Raw genomic sequence first — 21,396 nt, 5'->3', positions numbered from 1 at the left:
CATTTTCCGTTATTGGCTTATTGCCATTTAACAGTTACGGTCAAAATTATTTTCTAAGATGCACACATATAGGTAGTCATAAATTTGTTCATGTATTAAGAATAAATTTACAGCAACGGTTTTGCACTAGACTGTCACTGTCTGCCTGCAAAATATAGAAAGTTTTCATTTCAAACTGTGATCTGATATACACATTCTCATATCGCGGCATTAATCTAGAATAATAAGTCAGTAAGCGACATAAGCGAATTAAATAAACATAAAGAGAATTGAAAACGACATATGTATTTTCAGATTGCATCTATCAGTCGGCAAAATATTGATGAAATATTGCGTATGTGTAATAATTATGTATTTTCGCGACTTCCAAATGTGCCAAACTTTTGAGTTCTAGAATTTGAGGTCGCGATATTCAGTGATTACGCTGTATTATACATAGTCATTCAGTGTATGTTATAAGAACTGGGGCTACTCCTCGCATTTATTTTATTTCCCTTTTCTCATTATTTATTCTCATTAAAACGATCAATTTAATGATTTACTCCTTTTCAAACAGCTAGTATAAGAAATCAAGAAAATATATTGATAAATATACAGATTGATACATTTCTTCCAGACAATGTCGCATTATAATATACATTTCCTATTTTCCAGCAACCTCGTTCCACACTCGCTTCAAGACCTTTGCACACTGAAATTGATAATGCACCCGTATGCGTTTTATGTACGGAAAAATCAGGACTTTGTTGCTAGAAGTCTGCCGTAGAAGAGCGATCTAAATCTGAGGGCCAATCTTTCACTGCCAGACTCGTGCCATAACCGCTGGCATTGAAGTCTGGGTCCTCAACCCCATAAGATATGTTGGTGCGATTTCTGATTTATTTTTTCATGGATGTGAACAAGTGGATCCGGAGTGAAGTAGCGTTAAAAACGCTCATTCTCATCATCGTACACGTCACATCTAATAAATGAGCTGGATATCGTGCCCACAATATTGCAGCTAGGATTTCGTGTAAACAAGGCCATCATCAGTTCTAAGAGGTCATGAAAATTTAACGTTTGAATCGTAAACGTCTGAGTAGTTTATACCAAAGTAAAGATTAGCCATAAGCTAGCTACTTACTGCCATAAAGATTAGATTGACACTAAGTTTGTGCTTTGTATGTATTTAATCAAATTCACACACATTTCGACAGGTAAGAAGATAGCGTTTGGCGATCAAGGTCGTGGTCCGACCCGTAAAAAATATATCGTTTATTGGCAATAAACGCAATCAGTAACATTGTTGACGTCGAAGGTAAAAAAACAAGCATCCGCTGACGTTTTTGAGCTGTCAGAAAACATGCTTAATTTCAACATAATGAATGTCACTACACTATTTTCAGTTGTTAAGAAATAGTATAAAACCAAACACCGCCCTATGTTAACATTACTATTAATATGACAGCAACAACCATGCACTAGCATGGAATTCTCTGGTGGCTTGCAAGCCTACCATATTGTTCTCATCGTTTTTTCTGTCGTCCCAACAAATATTTTCGCTATAGCAATGTACTGTCTTAACAAGACGATTCGTCATTATTTAAGCACTGATTTGTTACTCTGTAGTTTCGCCGTGTCGCTGATTTATTGATTGGCCTAGTCTATCTGCAAGTGTTGATGATTTTGGAGCGATCAGATTTTTGAAAAACACAAATAGTTGCTTACTCTTGCTCGTTGTCAATATCTACTCGGGAATTTTTGTGAATATTCTACAATTTTCTATATAATTTCTCTTACTATTGATAAATACGTCGCTGTTTTGTATCCATTTAAAAGAATTAGACTTTCGACTCCAGAGTTTTTTAACAAGTACGATCGTACTATAGTGGACCAGGAACTGCGTAACCGAGTTTAATTTCTGAACTGCATTGTATTTATAACAAAGGAGAGGACAATGTATTTCCAATCGTTTGCGTTTACTTATATATAGGCTGAATAATAATGATATGTATATATTATTTGCTGCAAATATATCAAGAATTGCTTGTAACTTGCTTCAAAGGTCAAAAGTAAAAATTCGAACTCCGTCAATCGATGCGGAATATTGCTTAGAATAATTGTGCCAAGTTTCATTCCAATCAAACAAGTAATGCTAGAGCCTTAGGGTTTTTTTAAAGAGCGTCGCCCCCTAACAACAACAACAACAACAACAACAACAACAACAACAACAACAACAAGATTAGCAGCGGACCAGTTCCTGGTCCAAAAATATCCTAATATGTCTCTGGTGGGCGGCCTTCATGTCATGTCATCTACGGAATTTTTCAATTGGTTGTATTTTTTGGGCTCTCCCCACTTGTTTTGATCTTTTGCTACACTCGAATGTTTGTAAAAATTCACAGGCAGCATTGCATCGAGGCATCTTTAACAGAACGAGCTTCAAGTCACGCAAGAAATGACAAAAAAATTTTAGTCTTTTTGTGTTTCTTTGCTGTATTCTTGATAGGCTGCTTGCCATGGTTTCTATTCTCGTTGGGTGAAAGTTGCCAGGTGTGTTGATACATGTCAAGGATTTTTTGGTGACTTTACGTTATGCCGGAGCATTTCTAAATCCTTTAGTTTATGCACTTTTTAAAAATGATAATCGACAAGCAGTAAAGTCGGATTTTGTTTCCCTGTGCACAAGGTCCCCCGTGAGAATGAAATTATCTCAATTCAAGAATGCTAATTACACATCACGAATGACCAGCAGAAGTCAAGAATGTCAACTGGAAACAGAAAAATTGCGCTGTACTGAAATACTGATATTATACTGCTGCTTGCTGGTACGCCCCGAGACGTTAAAAAATTACATTGAGAATACAGCTTAGCTAGTGAGTCCTTGGCTGACTAGCAAGTTGTCTTTAACGACTTTTTTAATTGTACGTTCTTTATTTTTTAATTTAGTCAGGGTTGACACTGTCAAAACTGTATATTCATTGTAATACAATAGAACTTCTAATTGTGTAGCTCACAAAGTGAATATTTTGAACATTTAGAGTTGCCTTTTTTATACAACTAGATTAAAAAATAACCAATCCTTCCAATGGGCAATTTCTTTATATTTTCATCGCACATCAAGAGCTGAAGTCAGCGGGAACCTGGGAAAGTGGCCACTGCATGGAGGAATGCGAGCGCATTTATACAAAAATTTGGCCTAAACTGTAACACATGTATTGGGTATGCCCTCCATGACCCTTGTAGTGAGGCTGCTTCAAGCTTTTTAATGACTAAAGTAAATGATGAAGGGTCGATTTACCGACCGGATATACAGCAGGTTCTCAAATTGTTCCGAATTGTCCTGAATGATTAAGAATAAATAAGAAATAATTTCCGAATTAATAAGATTAGACGAAGCAACCTTTACTTTTAATCTTATTGTCTTATTCTTTACAAATTGTGTGGTTAAACAAATCAAAATTCGTTGAATAGCGCTCCGACCCTCATACAACAGGTCCGTGCGACTAATTGACTTGATGATACCACCAACAACTTCCGTCTCACCGTCTGACATTCATCTTTCGTTCAGAAAGGTTTGTTAGTCATATCTTCAGACAGATTACTGCATTTTGAATGCCATGACTGCTTTCTCCTAATTGACTTTTTATTAAGTGTTCAGGAATGTCACGTGTATAATACCGTGGTGCTTTTCAGTTTTTACACAGTCGCAGTTTTCTGAACATTTATTCTTCTTCGTCTGTTAATCTTTGACGTCATTCACTGTCGGTATTTCGTCAGATGATTGATTAAGAAAGAAAATTAAACAAATTAAGCGGTAGTCTGAAAGGCGATTTGTTTGGCGAAATATCTGTTAGGTTGTTGTAGTTTATATAACTTGGCAAAATATTCTGCTTCGGGGCGCAAGATTTCATACGACACTAATAAGTGTATTGATTTATGGTTTGTGGCTTTCACTTAGGAAAGCAATTTTAAAAGTCTTTCATATATGGGCATTACTATTAGCTTATAATTGATCGATTAATTTACTCGATGCTGTGTTTGGCTCTATGACTATATTAAAATATAACCTTTCCAGTTTATTAGCTTCAGATCAATCTTCACGAAAATATATAAAAGACATCTTTATTCGTCATGAACTAAAACATACCAATGATTATTATAATATGTTAGCATAGTTGCAATTTCCGAAGCAAATCGTCCTTGTCAAGATAAGGCAAATCCTAATTGATAGTCCCCATGCAACGTCGAACATTTGTCCAGCTGAAAAGCTGAAAATCAGTTTTGTTGAGATCTTTTCACGTGCAAAACATTTTTTGTCCCGCTAAAATTTTTTTTATCCGGCCTTTTCCCTCCTTACTCATTGAGACCTCGATTGAAACACTGATTAGCGACGGTTGGATGCCGTGCAAAAAAAACACGCCGGTCTGTTTAATTGTAATTTACATGACTTCAGATTTAAAAATATTGAAATGCTAGAAGACATGCAAGAGAGATCGAAGTTAAAGTATTAAAATCATTTTATTAAAAAGTACGGTACGCGGGGAGAAGATATGAATAAGGCCACGAAAGAGGTGCAGGGGTTTCGAGGGGTTAAAGAGAAGACCGTCATCGAAATATTTTGACCTGGCCAAGGCTTGAGGCACCTTTCTCTGCATAATTATACTGCTCTATGAAGCACAATGCCGACAACAACTCTTTGTCTTTGCATAAAGTTGAAACTGTTCAAGCTCACCGTCACCAGCTGCCACAAAAACACAGCAGGGAAAAACACAAACGAATGATTACTTTTACTATCCACGGCATGAGTTCAGCATGGGTTAGTATTATATATTCACTATTTAGCAATTGGGTAATTTGTCAAAAATATTGGCATACTTTTTTATGTTTGGACGAGTTGGCACCATGTATATTCTTATTCACACTTTAGTATCATTTCAATCTCTGCACTGGCTTATTTCATGGGAGTCTTGTTTCGCATTTTATCCGCTCTATCTCATTAGGGTAACACATATTTGTTATGAGGGAAATTGTATTGTCTACGGCCCGCTGTAGGCACAGCTTCCAACTAAAAAATGCAAATGGCAGTTTATACTTGTGCATGTTTACGTGTAATCTTATATCAAAGGAATGCAAGCATTGAGCCCACACATTTAAATATAAAAAGAATTAACAGGATTTTTACCGGTGGTGTCTTTTTTATTTCAAATCATGTAATAAATCGATTCTTCTGATCTGGCCTAATTTATCAATAGAATTTACTCCGAACTCCCAGTTTTGCTGGCAGAAATTAAGTCCGGTGTCCTGCTGTGTTAGAACGAAAACTGTCCGATTTAATCTTGTATTGATTTAGCCAGGGCTAGGGCAACTATGAGACAAAACTCTAAACAATTATGTTCGCCCTAGCTGTGCCTTTTGTGCTTTCAACTGTTTGCGTCTGTTGAAAGATAAATTCATGTTTAAAATAAATCGAATAGAATTTGTCTAAACATGTGCTTCTATTGAGTGTTTGATTGAGGAACATTGAAAACGCGCCAACATGAATTTTCATGGTTGCATTCATTAATTATTAGGTTGAGTTCAATATCAGCCACTTGAGTTGGGATGTTGGACACATTTTTGTGGGCGTGTCTCCCCCTCAGAATGCCGTGTGCCCTATACTTAATTATAATGCAAAAGCAGTTTGGTTTTAATTTGTAAGTTATCAATCTGCAGTTATAAAAACAAGCAAGATACCCAAACAACAGTTGACATAAACTCGACACGAAGGAAAGTAGAGTGTGGACGGATAAAAGGAACATTACTGAAAATCATTGAACGGATGCTATCAATCAAAATCCGTTAATGCAATAGTTCTGCGCCTACGTTGCTCTTAAGCTGAAGCTGGTGCCGGGAGAAAACGAATAAGACAAACGTGATTCTCGAGTGTAGGTACAATACTCTCCACTTCACGAGGAGCAGGGATCTGTCTCAAGTCTTAGTATATGAGCTGCTTCGTTGCAAAGAGACAGGTCAGTGATATTTTGAATGGAATGCTGATTTTACTTTAGCCTAATTCTCAATTTTATTATTTCTGTTTGAAAGACGCCGCTGCTCTCTATCAAACATTCAATAAAGAACGGCATCGTTGGATACAAATTGAGCATATTTTGAACCTTTCTAAAGTTGCTAATGAATGCAGATGGCATAGTGTTTTCTTAAATTGTGATTTAATCTTGAGATGTGTATACTTGACCGTCTTGGAATGATTGAGATCTTTGCTTCGTGCTGGTGAAACTTCAAGTCAGTGGGAATACTCCAAGATGTTTTAGTGAGCGATTGTAAGTACTTCATTTTAGGCGTTATTATAATAAATATGCTAACAACAGACTCAAGTCAAACTTGCACATGCTACACAAACGCCCGACCTTACAGGTATACATGCATGAATCGAAAAATTGGTATCAATTTAAAAGAGGTCCATCAATGCATGCCATGCATATTCTAAGAAGATGGGTCATGATCTTATTGATCTTTTCTCAATGAAAAAAATAGAGTTTCCGTTTGAACGGTGTGTGGGGTGCGAACAATGTCTAGAAATTATGACAGCGACCTATTATATGATGATGGTTGAATAGAGACGTTTAATATATACGATACCTCGACTAATTCATTTTACTGCATGCAAAAAGTATCAATAGAATGATTCAAGGATTTAGAATGCAAACTGGAATTAGGCAAAACATAAAAGACCAAAACATTGAAATATGATGCATTTGCTGTGAAACATTACATTATCAACTTATCATTCAGCATTATCATCGTTTGCACAAGTGAGCCCAAAATAAGTATAGATTATAAATACGTCATTATTGATTGTGACTGCGATTTCAACTGAGTCGGAAAACAACAAAGTCAACATGAATCCTTTCTTTTGTGGATAGTGTCATTTTGACAAGTCTGTCACTGAAAAACAACAAAGAATGAAAGCCTAACCAACGATAGCGAAAAATAAATTCACTGAAACACGTTACAAACCACGCTGTTGTATAGTTATATGCATGCATGCGACAGTTAAAATTTTCAAATCATCTGACGAAAGTGTTGCTACAACAAACATTTTTTGCTCGCACATGCAGTACACCCATGCATGAAAAACTGATGTGATCACTTTTTTCTGTGTCATAATTACCGCGATATAGCCGTTAGTTTTTTTTTCATTTTTGATATGATTTTGGTGTGTCAATCTAAAACATGTAACTGTATATATTATTGTTGACAGCAACTTAAAATGTGACTTGCTGTTTCATTTTTCCCTCGACCAACCAATATACAATATACGCGTCATGCATAGTGGTGGTGCATCTGCTTATTTTCATGTCAAACGGCGACAATTCTACTTGGGTCATGTGTGATGCCCTTTTCCTGCAACACAATTTAGAAACAATCAGGGTCAAAAAACTGTCCAATGCCTGCCGTTCGTCAATGATATTTTATGATATGTTATTTTAGAAAGAACCTCGCAAAGAGCCTCGAACCAGTCTAATATTATTAAAGAACGCAAGAAAAAAACGGACCAAATAACTCTAACCACGAAAGAAAAACAAAGTGTCACTAAGATAAGTAGACGCACTTAGCACCGGATTGCATCAGTACAAAAAAGAATTTCGTGTTGAAAGATCTCAAATTTGAAAGCCGAGCAATCTTGGCGCAGTCTGAAGGCCAAACAAGGACAAAAGAGAAAAAAACAAATTCGAGCTCTCTGTCAGTAAGAACTAAGGTACCACACAGTCTAAGAGACGACGTAGAAAGATAACTAATAAATAAAAAAAACGCCTCAGACGTCTTACGAACACGTCAAAGAGAATACATCCGAAATATATGTGTCGTACGAGGAGATCTCTTTCATTCAACAAGAACGAAGCAACTCAAGCAAGTTTAAACGAAACAATTTCGCAGCAATTATTCAATGATGGCAACAACAACTGAAAACACTAAATTCTCGACGACAATTTCGTCTGGAACTCAATCAAGAAATGAAACAGAAGAAGTTGGATCATCGCTTGAGAACTACCACGGCGGATTGATAACTCTGGCAATTTTAATTTTTCTCTGTAATCTTTTCGCGATTCAAACCTACAAACGGCATGAAAAAGTCAGACGAAACTGCAGTAACGTAATGCTACTTAGCTTAGCAATATCTGATATGGTTGTTGGTGTCATATACCTTCCTATTGCAATATTTTGTGAGAGCCAGTGGGATAAACACTATGAGGACGACACTTTCCTCCTAATATGTCGAGTAAATTTTCTTGTTGGAAATTTTGTAGGATTTTCAACCATTCTCCACGTCATCGCTCTTACTATTGAAAAATATACCGCTGTTCTTCACCCTTTTCAAAGGCTGAGCGCCGCAACTCGTGGTACTTACAGAAAAATATTGACAGTAGTTTGGATTCTGTCATTGGTGTTCGCAGGGATACCCATATTCTGGCAATTTGACAACGCCGGGTCGCTCGAATGGCGTCAAAAATACAACATCTATGGCAAAGTTCAGGCCACATTGTTTCTTGGTCTTGCCAGTATTATCCTAATGTATTGCTACATTCGCATGTTTTTTCAAATTCATGTGAAACTTTCCTCTTCCACTCAGACTGGCCGTGTGCAAGCAAAAGCAAGGAATGATCGAAAAACTGTCCTCATATTCTTAATGTTCTTCTTATTTTTTATTGCGGGCTGGGCGCCGTGGTTTTTCTTTAATTTAAACACAGAAAATCAAGACCTTGTTTCCCAGGAAGCTAAAGACTTCTTAGTATCACTACGTTATGCCGGCGCTGTACTTAATCCATTACTGTACAGCTTCATCAAAAACGACTACAAGCAAGCCGTTCAAGCCGATTTTCGTAAACTTTGCTCGAGTTGTCCGGCTGCAACTGGCTTTCAGAAGTTGGTTCAAACTAGCACCTTACAGCGAGGGAATAATAGCCATGCGCACTGCACACTATCTACCGGTGATGGAGACGTGAAATTGAAGAAGATCGAATCTATTCAAGATACTCCAGAGAATGGAAGTTTTACGTCCGGCGGTCCCTCGGGAGGAAATTTACCTTCCCTTGCTGAAGATACAGACCTTTGAGGCAGCCGGCAGGTCAGTACACATCAGGTGGCGTCGTACATTTTATCGAGAATTAATATGCATGATGTAATTTTGTCAATAAACGCATTATCAAGAAGAGCTACAGACAATACAGTAATATAAACACAGTATTTACCTAACAAAGACAAAAACAAGTTGCATGCATTTGTATCATATTTTCATTTGAGAGCTTTGTCATGAGTCAATTATTTCATGTCTATAGCTTTTTTTTAGGGGTTGGTTGTATAAAGAGCTAGTTAACTTTTCTTACACTTAAAGACAGAACTGGCCATAAGAATCGTATATTTTGGTTTTTACTGAGATATAACTGACCAAAATTTACTCTTATACAACCGGTCGGCTTAAAGTTCAAAGAGTTCAAACCAAAAAGCATGAGAATTTATTCCATATTTGTGTATTTCAAGCTATAATAATAAAAGATTTCAAAATGAGCTAGCCCTATGTATGCAAACGGCAAATTTGATGTTAGATAGCATGCGTATAATTGTTTTAGGACATGCAGGTTGTGAGAAATGATTGCAATCACACAGCGTATAGTTAATTTGTTAAAGCATTTCCAAACTCTCGCCAAAGCATCTGTCTCTCCGGGTGCGCTTTGTAGATCCCGACTTATGAATAGATTATGAAAGTAATTTATATTTAAACTGTTTACTGTGCCTGTGATTGAACCGGCGTTATTTCGCCATATGGTATTGCAACGTATATCAGTTAACTTCACGATTTCTTGATAATGCATGCTTGCGTTCTTGCCAAACACTTATTACTTCGCTGTCTTTATCCATATCAACCGGAAACAACTTGAACTTAATGCAAAGCTTCATGGAGATTACTAGATTAATCCATAGTACTTGACATTTCAATATTGTTATTTCGAAAACAAAAGCTTTTTTGCTAAAAGATTGTATTTTTTCATTACTGGGCCTTTTTTTATGATAAACCTGGGGGGCGGGACTGCCTCTCAGTCCCTCCATAATGTCCAACCCACACGTGTGTTCCCCAAAAAGCTCATTATTGCGCTGTTGGTATAAAAAATATTGAGTCAAAACACATCGATACTTGGAAGCATGCATGCTTTAGATATATGACCGAATACAAATCCTAAGATGTGGAAACGGTGTTTCTACTAATGGATATTCGAAATCTACAACGAATTCTCATCATTCATCAATATTTGATTTTTTTCATGCCATTCAAAGCATTATTTCAAATGCGCATGCATGCAGCCACTTATTTAAAACCAACGCATGAGTGAGCTGAGAAAATCTCAGCAACAGAGCTAGAGCCATTTCACTCCGAAATGAGTGAAAAAGCTTTTGAAAGACTACGTGAGAGCGCCAAGAGTAATGATAAGAAAGCTTTACTGTTTAAAAGCTACGAAAGATATAGCCTGTGCCCCAGTTCATACACGAAAAAGAGATTTCAAGTAAAAATATCGCCACTGGTGTTGAATTTCCATCCAGCATGCATTGTCAGCGTTAGTGATGTAGTAAAGTATAAGGGGAATGTTTAGGTTGTATGAATCCGTTTAGGCCACAAAATTTGGTATAGATAACGTGGTTATATATCTGATGTTTTTTAAGAACACTGCATGCGCAAGTACGCGGATGGTTTCATATGATCGGGTGATTCTATAGAATGAAATCTCCACTAACGAAGCAAGTTTTTTCTCGTGAAGTACCATTTGACTTGTTTTGATGACGTTAAGGGAGAGATTTATCATTTAACATCCATGATTGAGGTCTCGCAAGAGATTGAGCTCACGGCTGACGAGTACTTTAGCGGGGGACTGAGTATAAGAAACATACTGCATTGAATGCCATTGATATCTGTTGAACTAAGAAGAAAGGTGTCATGAAAAAAATATTTATTGAAGCCAATACGTAAAAACGTTGTACATCCTCTGCCCCTGCTGATAAACAGCCGAAGTCTCGCTCGCAAGGATTCCACGAGGTTTTCAGTATGTACAAGCAGTACATATAGTACATATAGTCCAATACACAAGTAACCTAATTGTCACAACACAAGTCATTCCCTTTCAAAAGGTCCCACGTCAGTGCCCTACGTCAGTCTCAGTCCTAAACGGTTAACCACATAGAATATAGGTTCTTGTCCCATCACTTGCTCTGGTTTAAATGTAATTGGTATGAGATGTGAGAATGACAGAATGATGAGAGGATTATGAACTATACTTGTCCTCTCTCATACTTTGCATCCAAAATAGTTGATTTAGGTGAAATGATATTCTTTTTGAGTTCCATTTTAGTAAATAAAAATATACGTAAGAAGAAAAGTGATATTTTAAAAGATTAGTAAGTAAATTATTCAAGGTCGCAAGCTCTGAAAACGATATTCGTTATTACCCTGCATGTAAATGCACAGGGAAAGACTAATAAAACTTAAGTTTCTCTTCGACTGGTGTCATTAGTCATAATGACCAAAAAAGGGTATTCAGTTAATTTGCTGAAGCATACTCGTTACAGGTATCATTTTGTGGAAGCTGTAAACATCATTTATCAGCAGAGGAAATAATGTCCTACATTACTAGTCTCTATAATAGAATCTGGATTTTTAAATATTTTCCTTGACTAATACAATTAATTTTTTGAGGCGGCCGTTTTGAAAATGATATTTTTCTGCTCTGTTATAATGTATTCCTGACAAACACAACACCTTGCTGTCATTCGAGGCTCGGGAAGGGGACAAAGGCGTGACACAGTTGTTCTCCAGCCCTGAACGGAAAAGGTTACTACAAAACTGTTTATTCGGCCCCTTATATTTGAGTGGATTTCTCACAGATATAAGAAGAGAAGCAGAAGATCTTAATAGTTGAAAAAAATAGTTGCCAACTCAAGGCACGATAAAAGGCCTTACCGTTTGTATATAGACTCGTTTTCGTATGAACGTGAAACAATATCTTGAGAAAAATAAGTTAATAACGCCACTCACGACTCGCCACTGAGCGCGGTATAGTAAAACTGGACAACATTGACACGAAGACGAAGACACAGGACAAACAGCAGATAAACGGTAAGGTCAATTATGAAGATTTTTCATAGATTACCAGCCTTGTTTTCATGCTAGGTTAATTTTATTTTTATGAAAATTTTCTTATGTTTTAAAGAACATGGTTTCATTCTTCTTGCCTCATCCTAGGGAATGACTGAAAATCCATTTTATTTAAGGTGGCAAAGACGGTTTATTAATATAGAATATGGTGTTTTATAGGACGGTCTATAGACAAGTGATTACTATATTACTAATTGCGATATTATTACATATTTGACGTTTTGGCAAGTGCACTTATTATCATAGTTCAGTTCATCTTGTAAACGGTTTCCGCTTAAGAGAACGAGGTGAAGCTGTGATCAAATCTTCATGAGTGTAGGCTGTTCCTGTTCCTTGGCAATGATGTCGAGTCAAACGCATCTGCAGTAGCTCGTTATTCTGTTTTTTACTTCTCCAAAGACTGAGAAATGCCCGTCGGAAATCATTCTTGAGAAACGTGTACAAGATTGGATTAAAAATCGGATCCAAAAACCTACTTATTGTGAAGAAATGTGCTATATCAACATTATTCAAGATAGGATCGTAAATACGCGCTATAAACCACGTTATCCAAGAGAAAAGAAAAGCACCAAGCATAATAGCAAACGTACAGGCTGCTTTTTTCTCGACGTGCAGTCGCAATTTACTGCTTTGGGTATCTTCAGATAATCTGGCATTAGCAACTTTAAATATTTTATGAAGTATTATGGAATACATCATGATTGACATCAGCATTGGCAAGGCAAATCCAGTTGCAAAATGAAACTTGTAAAAGATTTCATCACGTTGCATGTTTTCTTTTGGGCTACCCGGAAATATGTAATCCCACCATATAGGGATATGACTAAGAGCAATTGAAAACAACCACACGGAGAGGCTCGACTTGATTGCGATTGATTTACAGAACATGGAGTGATGTTTCAACGGGAAACAGATTGCACACAATTTCTCGGTGATTGCAAGCAGTATATGGTAGACGGTAGAATATCCGAAGAATACCATAATATATTCATAAGCGTAGCAAACTGAATATTTAAAGAATTGCTCACATCTTATCAACAACGGTATTGCCACTGAAGCATAACAAAAATCTGATATTGCCAAACTAAACAAAAAGGTATTCGAGTGCATATTTCGGAGATACTTTTTTGTAAGAAAAAGATAAATGACAGTAGTATTTAGGAGGATTGCCACAACGCTGATTGTAACATAGCCATAATGAAAACGATCCCATTCACCCATGGCCATGTTGAATAACTCCTGTGTTCGGTGTCTTACAAACTCTGATTCCTTCAAAAATGATATTTGAACCGATCAACTCGCATCTGTTAACAAATAATAAAGAATTTTTTGTTATTTACACAACGTCTGCGTTCTACACGTTAGACTGATCATTATCACAAAAAAATGAAATGCTTTGCAGTGAAAATGCTCTTCTGTTCATAGTAAATGCGTTCAAAAACAGTAATTAAAAATCATTTCACCTGCTTCCACTTATTTAAAAAGTAGGCTGTTTTACAGTATCGTTAAAAGACATGCAGTTGATTCTTATCAAACACGTAATGTTATTTTTAGAGAGAGGTTTACAATGCAAACGTTGCTTCGGTCGGCAGTTCCGTTTGCTTCGATCGTTGAAAGAAGCTTATATCTTTATCTATACTATTTACACATTTTATGCTTCGGAGTTAAACCATGGTAGAAATCTGCGACCTCCTAGCTGTTTTATAACACTATATAATATTGATGATGTTTTCGTTGAAATATGCATGCATGTTATTTGTGAACTGTATGATAGTAATTTGTCGTTAACTTCTCTTTTTACAAGACTAACATTGGCTATATATTTTACTTCTACTGACTGATATTAGCGTGGCAATACAAATTTTTCCGAAAAGTATTTTCAGAATGACCCGCACCCGCTTGTATATTTAGTTGCTGCAGGCAACGTTTTCGCATTTTTTGAAAACGTGGCCATCCATGGAAATTCTGGGTTTATGACATTACAATAGGGACTTTAACTTAAGTTATTCATGCATGTTCGAACTGAACACACCAATTTTCTAGACTTCAGAAACCTGAATTTGTTTTGAATTATTCTAAATAAATGTGGCCGGTTGTGGTTAGTTAGAGATGTGTCGTAAACACCAGGCGAGTCTGTAATGGGCTGGGTCCTAATGGTTGCATATTGCCAAAACTTCAGCATTGGAAAACGAAAACCCATATTACTACCTCCATTATTAGTTATCAAATAATTTTGTAACACTTGATTTTGTTATTTATAAAATACGGAGAAAAATATTTAGACGGACTTTAAACCAGTTCAGTCCTCTTGGGTCGGGCGTATGACACGCTGTGACACACATGCACTGGGGTCTGGAAATCCACATTTTCTACTGTTAGGGCCTGTTTACATGGAGCGAGATATCCCGGCTAGGCGAGGTGAAGAGTGAGAGGTATTAAAATAGGACTTTATATCAAACAAATAAAAATGCACATATTATTTTCGGGTCGACTACATTGTATCCAGCACCATGCAAAACCAGGCATGTTATATGCTTATTAATACCTCAAAAGTTATTTCATCCTTTGTTTAATCTCGGATGAGCGGAATCGTTTAGCATTGTATTTTCTTTCGGCGTGGAAAATATGCGTTATTTAATTTAATTGCATGTGGACTTTGGAGTATAGTTAATTAGAAGCTACGATATTTACATATAGCCTACGGTTACAGATCCTAGTAGTGTGATACAATTAGCTAGTATATAGCTGTGTGTATAGTTTCTGGGCAAAAAACTAAATTATTACTTCGGTGTTAATAATAGATGGATATAAAAAAGTCCTGATGATGAGTTATATAAGAGTCACTTTGCTTAGCCAACAGCATTGCGGATTTTTTGCATCTATATTAAATGAAATGATGATTCACGGGAGACAATTTAAGTTCGTAAAGGCTGTTTTCCACTTACACGTTTTTCATACGCACGTACACGCACGTAGCTAAAAGTCTAAATCCTTATACATGTTACCTTTGAAAAAACTAAGTGAATAAATCGAAGGAACTTGCATTACTTGACCTAGATGTTAAATAATAAAAATTTAAAAGCATTTAAATTTTTTCGTACGTGTACGTGCGTATAAAAAACGTGTAAGTGGAAAACAGCCTTAAGGCTAATAACATTCAGAGCATGCAGTAATCGAAACTGTTGCTTCAACTTATGAAATTCAGTCTTATATGCAGCTAAAATGTTGCAGAAATCAGGTTGCAGGTTGAAAATCGTGGTTATTATTATCACCTTGAGCTCAGTCTATTGTACAAAAGATGACTGTGAAAACGTTTATGAGTACGTCAAGCCCGGGTCCTAGTTAGCTGCTGTGGTAAATAATATATTATACACATAATGTAGCTATGCTCCCGAGAGTCTGAGACTCGAGGGAAAACAAAACTCCTATTTCCCGAGTGTTTTGTTAAGTGTTTTGTCAGTATATAGGAACAAAAACATACATGTTACACAACAATTTCATTTAACAAAAACCACTTTACTTCGTGACAAAAAGCGGGCAGCAATTTTTCACTTGTTTCCCTAGCGGGAAACATTGCATTTATTTAAAGTCATGTGACTACGAATCAACCAATCACATTTAAAATACACAGCACCTATATAACAATATAAGATAAGGTCTTTGATATTCATGCATGGACTAAAAGCTTTAAAATTTACTCCGGCTGCTTTTTGACACAAATCGAAAAAGCATATGTTCTTGCACCGGCCTTTCAAGCAAGCAACCGAGACGAACATGAAGCCTGGGGAACAACCGCCCGAAGTCGATAATTCTTATCTGAGATATGGCTGGCACCAGCAGTTGATTTTCAGGTCTGTTCACACGATCCAAGTTTTTTTGAATCTCATTCTCTACTGACGTATGCATGGAATTGATAAAGCAGTACGTACTGCATTAACTTCAGTTTATAAAAAAACTGGAAACATCTATTTTAATCAGGGGCGGTTGTATGAAAGCCGGAAAGCGCTATCCACCGGATAGTGATTTTTCCAATCGCTTTGAAATTTTTCCAATCGCTTTGAAATGTTTGGTATAACTTTGATTAAATCTTAGTATTCCTAAATTTAGGATCCTATTTAACAATAGTTGGTTACAAAGCTGAAATTTTATAGCTATTCAAGCATTTTTACAAGGGTTGAAATAATCACGACCCGCGGTGAATAGCGCTATCCGGCTTTCGTTTGAAATATATAGAATCATGCACCTAACGATCAGGGGCCGTTTGTACGAAAGCCGAATAGCGCTGATCCACTGGAAAGTATTTTTTTAATCGCTTTGAAATCGCCCGTTGTTGGCTGAAACTTTGATTAAACCTTAATATTCCTAAATTGAGGATCCTCTTCAATAAGTGTTGGATCCAAAGCTGAAATTTTATTGGCTTTTCGAGCATTTTTAGACTAAGGTTGAAAAAATCACTATCCGGTGGATAGCGCTATATCCAGCCTTGCTTCAACCGGCGCCTGATGCTAAACATTTCGTCAGTTCTAATATGACCAGTCTGGCCTTCAGATGGTATATACACTAAGAGAAAGAAATTAAATAATATACTTAGTTACTTTGAAGAAGTAAAATAATTTACCTGCATGAAGATTGTCTCCAATGTTAATGATTCATCATACTAAGTCACGTCAGCTGTTGGGACAACAAGAACTCTATGTACGACCCTAAATATTAAAATATTCTATATGACATGATGATGAATATGATAAAGATCTGGGGCTTGATAAACATAATGGCTTTATGAAAATAACATTTTTTACTTGTCACGGAGGAGTTGCCGACGTAATTCAGTTTTTTATAACAGTCAATATACCTCCCATGTTTTATGGCACGCTAGGAAAATCATTTCCAGGTGGTTATTAACACGGTACCTTTCTTGTAGTTTCTGTAAGTTCTGTGGTTAATAAAGTTACATCGCAGATGAAATTATCTCTTTAAACAGATATGACATAAACATAACAGAATTACTGCTGCATAATCATTGGAATTACGCCAACTCAGTAGTTTTAGGTGGCGAGTTTACCCCTGGTTTTTATGCACAGTCACAGACGAATTTTGGTCTTGTCACTGAATGTAATCTCACCGATACTGACGAGGTTTATCAGTATCTCATGACTTTAATTGTTTTTATTACTATAAAAGCTGTAGCGTACAGACGTCTATAAATTAGCCAAAAAACAAATTAACCCAGCGGGTGGGATTCTTTTTACACCAGCGCCGGCGGATTCATTGTTTTAAAGTAAGTTTTATTTACTCGCTATCTTTTGAACCAAAACACTGCATGAATGTCCTAAACTGACGAAAGATGTTTGACTCCCTGTAGTGCGAACCTGTAAATCCTACTATTCGAAAATAGATTCCATTGCACTCTGTATCTGTCATAAATCATATGTTATTTGTGATGCAATGTTGAGCTTTTTATGTTTTCCTGCCTTTTTCTGGTGTTTCTGCTTTGAAAAACTAATGAAAAATTGTCAAAAATTAGCATAGAACAGCTTGTGACTCAAGATCTTTTGTACCCACACCATATGCTATACCGTGATACAATGGGCACTGGCGTTGTTTACGTTTTGCTTGGCGGAGTTTTATGTATGCTTTATTATATATCAGGCCTGATTATATATTGTTTTTAGCGAATTGTTGAATTTTGGCATGTTTTTAGTTGGGAGCAGTATTACCGTAAAGGTATGGCACAATCATTAATATTGCACTAAGAATTGCATATTTCATAAAAATAAAAAAAGTATGATAAAACAACTGGAGCGATGATGATGCAGCTGAAGATTAAGATATTAAGATATTAAGATATGAGACCCCCAAAGTTCTTAATGCTTGACCACACAAACTATTCCATTTAAACTTATCAAAGTTTTAATTTTACAAGTTAAACGCTCCAAAGCGGTCTAAATATTGGTTACTGTAATGGTTACTTTGTTTGGCTAATTATATGATTAAGCGCCCCGTATATAGACGGGCAAGTTTTCCTTGCCAAGTTTTATTTGCTCAGGGGTGTGTACGCGGAAAAATTGACAAGTTTTCCTTGACAAGGAGCCTTGTTCAAAAGCTAGTCATGCCAGCTTTTCAACAAAGAAAAATACTCGTGTGTACTGACGTCAAGAAAAACTTGACAAGTAGGAAACTGCATGCGTAACATTATCTTTGAGCCAATTGGGTGGTTTTTGGAAGTTTTATCATTTTTGTTTGTTTTGAGATTCGGTCGTATACTGATTTTATCATGGCTCATTTTGTCTAAACGATATACTCGACATATATATTATCGTAAAACTTGTCAAAAAAAATTGTCAAAACATTTTTCGCGTGCACACGAGCAAATAAAACTTGTCAAGGAAAAATTTATTCGTCATACACACGAGTAAGTGAAATGTTCAAAAAAACTTGTCAAGGAAAACTTGTCCATCTGTACGGGGCTTAATATGGCAATAGAGTTTATGTTACGGGCATTGATGTGTTTTTGGCTCGACTCTGAACTCATTTCAAGTGCAATTTTTGTATAAAAAATTATGCAATCATGAGTAAAAACTTTAGTCATTCTTGGCTTAGATCAGCGGGCTAAATTTATCATTTTAGCCCACAAAATACACCGCAATGCCCGCCAAAGTGAATATAATTGTCATTTTTATCCACATGCATGGCGGTGTGGCTATATTGCCTTCAATTAGGTGGTAAAACCTTACATATACCACCAACAATATTTATGTAATATCACTGTGTAATATATGCGTTGCTCTTTCGAACACCTTGTTCTCTTCGCTGGCGATTGCTTATTTTATGGATTACCATGGTTGCTTTCAATTTTATTTCCTAATTTGTTGCATCAATAACGTGACTAGTTTAGCCAAACCTACTGATCTATGCATGGTGGAGAATACAGACTATACTATCAATGCATGTGCTTATTTATATGCGGCACAACTCCACAACAGTATAATGAAGCGCAGTGTTAGCATGATAAGAATGTTAAAAATTAAATTAATATCATTTATAACGTACCGTACGTAGATATATACAAACTCTCAGTATATAAAATTGTCAACTATATACCCTTTTAAAATCACGGAGATTCTATAGCACCACCCTTGTTTTGAAAACCTGATCCTTTTTTCAGTTTTATGGGTTTCATTCCATTCCATTCTATTCTATTCTATTCTTATGAAATTCACGATTCTTGTATTATTTTATGTTTGAACAATGACATGACAAGCCTGCACGCAGCAGTTTCCATCTGAAGACAATATATATATTATGCACAATATTGATCGCAAAGATCAGTCTTACAGGGCAAATTTTAGTTTGAAAGTCATTTGGCTTGGCGTAGCTCAGCATGAATAAAAATAATGCGTACGAGTAACGTGCATGGTAAGAAAAAAAAGAAAAGAAAAAACTAATAAAGTTATTTTATCGACTGTGTCTGTGACATGGTAGTGCTGATGGATTATTTTTCTCATGCAAATGATGCCATTATAGAATTGTTTATTTTTAAATCCTTAAACGCCAATCTATTAAATTGTGAAATAATGTAACGTTAGTTTGTAAACTGTATATAATATAAAGTGTAGATTAAATTATACCAAAAATATACGTTACTTTATTCATTGCCTTCAATCAGCTTCATCTGTGCAGACGCAGGCGGAGTGTCTGGACACGCAGAATTTACACAAAGATACTCAAGCATTCGGCTTTCGTGTTTGATCTTAATTACCATATCAACATGATGCGATAAAAGTGTTAAAAGCATCGAGGTTTTCATCAAAATTAAAATGAGATAAATGGAATACGTTAAACCCATTTTAGTCTTCCCACAAATCTATATTTTAAAAGATGCATGTCTAGCTTGGTCGCGCAAATATTCACAGTAAGCAAGAACCTAATATCGATTAATTGCATGCTGTCGTATATTAATGTTCACACCCTCGCTGTCTGTATGAAGTGTGCTTTTACAAGTAAACAATATGCAAATCGTGAATATATGCCAATGTTTTAATATTCTAGTAAATTACAGCATGCATTGTTCACGTGCGCCATACGTCATCCCTTCCTCAATTAGCTAAATTATCAATTATCCTAGACATTCTAATTACAAATTAATCATGTTCTGTTAAACGCTCAAACGTTCGAATTAAAACATTCTCGTCAAGCGTTCCAAGACGATTGAAGGTAATCAGGTGGCTTTCTCTGCCTGGTGGATCTTCTAAGAGGTAGATCAGGTGAGCGTTATGGTAGTGGTTATACTTGTGGGGAATTAGGTTCCTGTTTGATCTCATTCGGTTTGACGTTAGATCAAGTTGTTCAGATTCAGGGTTTGGGTTTGGTTTTGAATCAAAGTCTTCGTCGTCGCACAGAAAAGACATTATCACATGGCATACTATGGCATTAGATGTTCGCCATTAAATAGCAAAAATACCACGAAGGGAAATGACGTTAAATCATTTTTCCGTTTCCCACGAGAAAAGGATAGGTACGAAGTGTCATGTATTTATATTAATATAAATGCAATTTTTGGGCATGAATATAATCCAGTCGTCTTATTTCTTATCAATTTTCAGATAGTCAGACACAAAAAGTAGGAGATTATCCAACACAACATTATTGTTTATCTATAAATTCTAGATACCGAAAAGAAACTTCGAATTCGCTCACGCCATCCTGGCGTGTGCAGGAACTTTTTCATGGGGGTACAAAGTTCCTGCACACACCAAGATGGCGTAGAAATGACGCGTGCACTTCTGAAAAATTTCGGACACGAAAACATTAGCAGAATGCAAAGAGTGAGACTTCTGCTCAGTATAATGTTTATTCTGTATCGAAGTGAAATACGTAGCGTTGTCGGTTTGCAGCGTGACAGGGTAACCGTAACGGTTGCAAAAACAGAATCCAACCATTTAGCTAACGATTTCGACTTCTATCCATCGTGACTTGTAGTCATGCAATCAAAAACCAAGGCGTATTCTCCCGTCGGAAATGGACCACAAACGTCAAGTGCAAGACATTCCCAAGGACCGTTCGGTAATGGTGTTGTGCGAATCGGCATAGGAGAGTTTGGTTGAGTAGGTTTTAGTTTGTCATGCATGACAACTCTCGACAAATTCTTCTAGTACCTTGTCCATACCAGACCACCATAGTTTAGATCTCAGACGATGTTTACGTCCAGTTATTTC

The 21,396-nt window shown here is 36.4% G+C and overlaps 2 protein-coding genes across 3 annotated transcripts; one reads left to right on the top strand and one right to left on the bottom strand.

The window, feature by feature from the left end:
* The first annotated feature begins 5,742 nt into the window (after positions 1 to 5,742).
* LOC114521850 (somatostatin receptor type 2-like) lies at positions 5,743 to 9,517 on the top strand. The gene is made up of 3 exons (XM_028542407.1): positions 5,743 to 5,990; positions 6,064 to 6,299; positions 7,471 to 9,517. The coding sequence occupies exon 3, from the start codon at positions 7,928 to 7,930 to the stop codon at positions 9,092 to 9,094; it is 1,167 nt and encodes a 388-aa protein (XP_028398208.1). The 5' UTR covers positions 5,743 to 5,990; positions 6,064 to 6,299; positions 7,471 to 7,927; the 3' UTR covers positions 9,095 to 9,517.
* A 2,682-nt stretch (positions 9,518 to 12,199) lies between these two features.
* On the bottom strand, positions 12,200 to 20,132 carry LOC114521995 (histamine H2 receptor-like). 2 transcript variants are annotated; one of them, XM_028542585.1, is made up of 3 exons: positions 19,826 to 20,132; positions 16,800 to 16,884; positions 12,200 to 13,485 (listed from the first exon to the last, which is right to left on the bottom strand). In XM_028542585.1, exon 3 carries the CDS (start codon positions 13,406 to 13,408, stop codon positions 12,434 to 12,436), a length of 975 nt encoding a protein of 324 aa, XP_028398386.1. In that variant the 5' UTR covers positions 13,409 to 13,485; positions 16,800 to 16,884; positions 19,826 to 20,132; the 3' UTR covers positions 12,200 to 12,433. The 2 variants fall into 2 exon arrangements, with proteins under 2 accessions (XP_028398386.1, XP_028398387.1); XM_028542586.1 differs by lacking the exon at positions 19,826 to 20,132 and adding an exon at positions 17,034 to 17,409.
* Between the last annotated feature and the right edge of the window lie 1,264 nt (positions 20,133 to 21,396).

The sequence above is a fragment of the Dendronephthya gigantea genome, unplaced genomic scaffold (genome assembly GCF_004324835.1).
Source record: "Dendronephthya gigantea isolate DGI-Jeju-01 unplaced genomic scaffold, DenGig_1.0 000021F, whole genome shotgun sequence".
Classification (NCBI taxonomy): Eukaryota; Metazoa; Cnidaria; class Anthozoa; order Malacalcyonacea; family Nephtheidae; genus Dendronephthya; species Dendronephthya gigantea.
Note: the sequence above shows the minus strand (reverse complement) of the source record. Positions and strands in the feature narration are given on the sequence as shown.

What these genes read in the sequence shown, in the direction of transcription:
- LOC114521995 (XM_028542585.1), bottom strand. Translation starts at nt 13,408, where the DNA reads ATGGCCATGGGTGAATGGGATCGTTTTCATTATGGCTATGTTACAATC.
- LOC114521850 (XM_028542407.1), top strand. Translation starts at nt 7,928, where the DNA reads ATGATGGCAACAACAACTGAAAACACTAAATTCTCGACGACAATTTCG.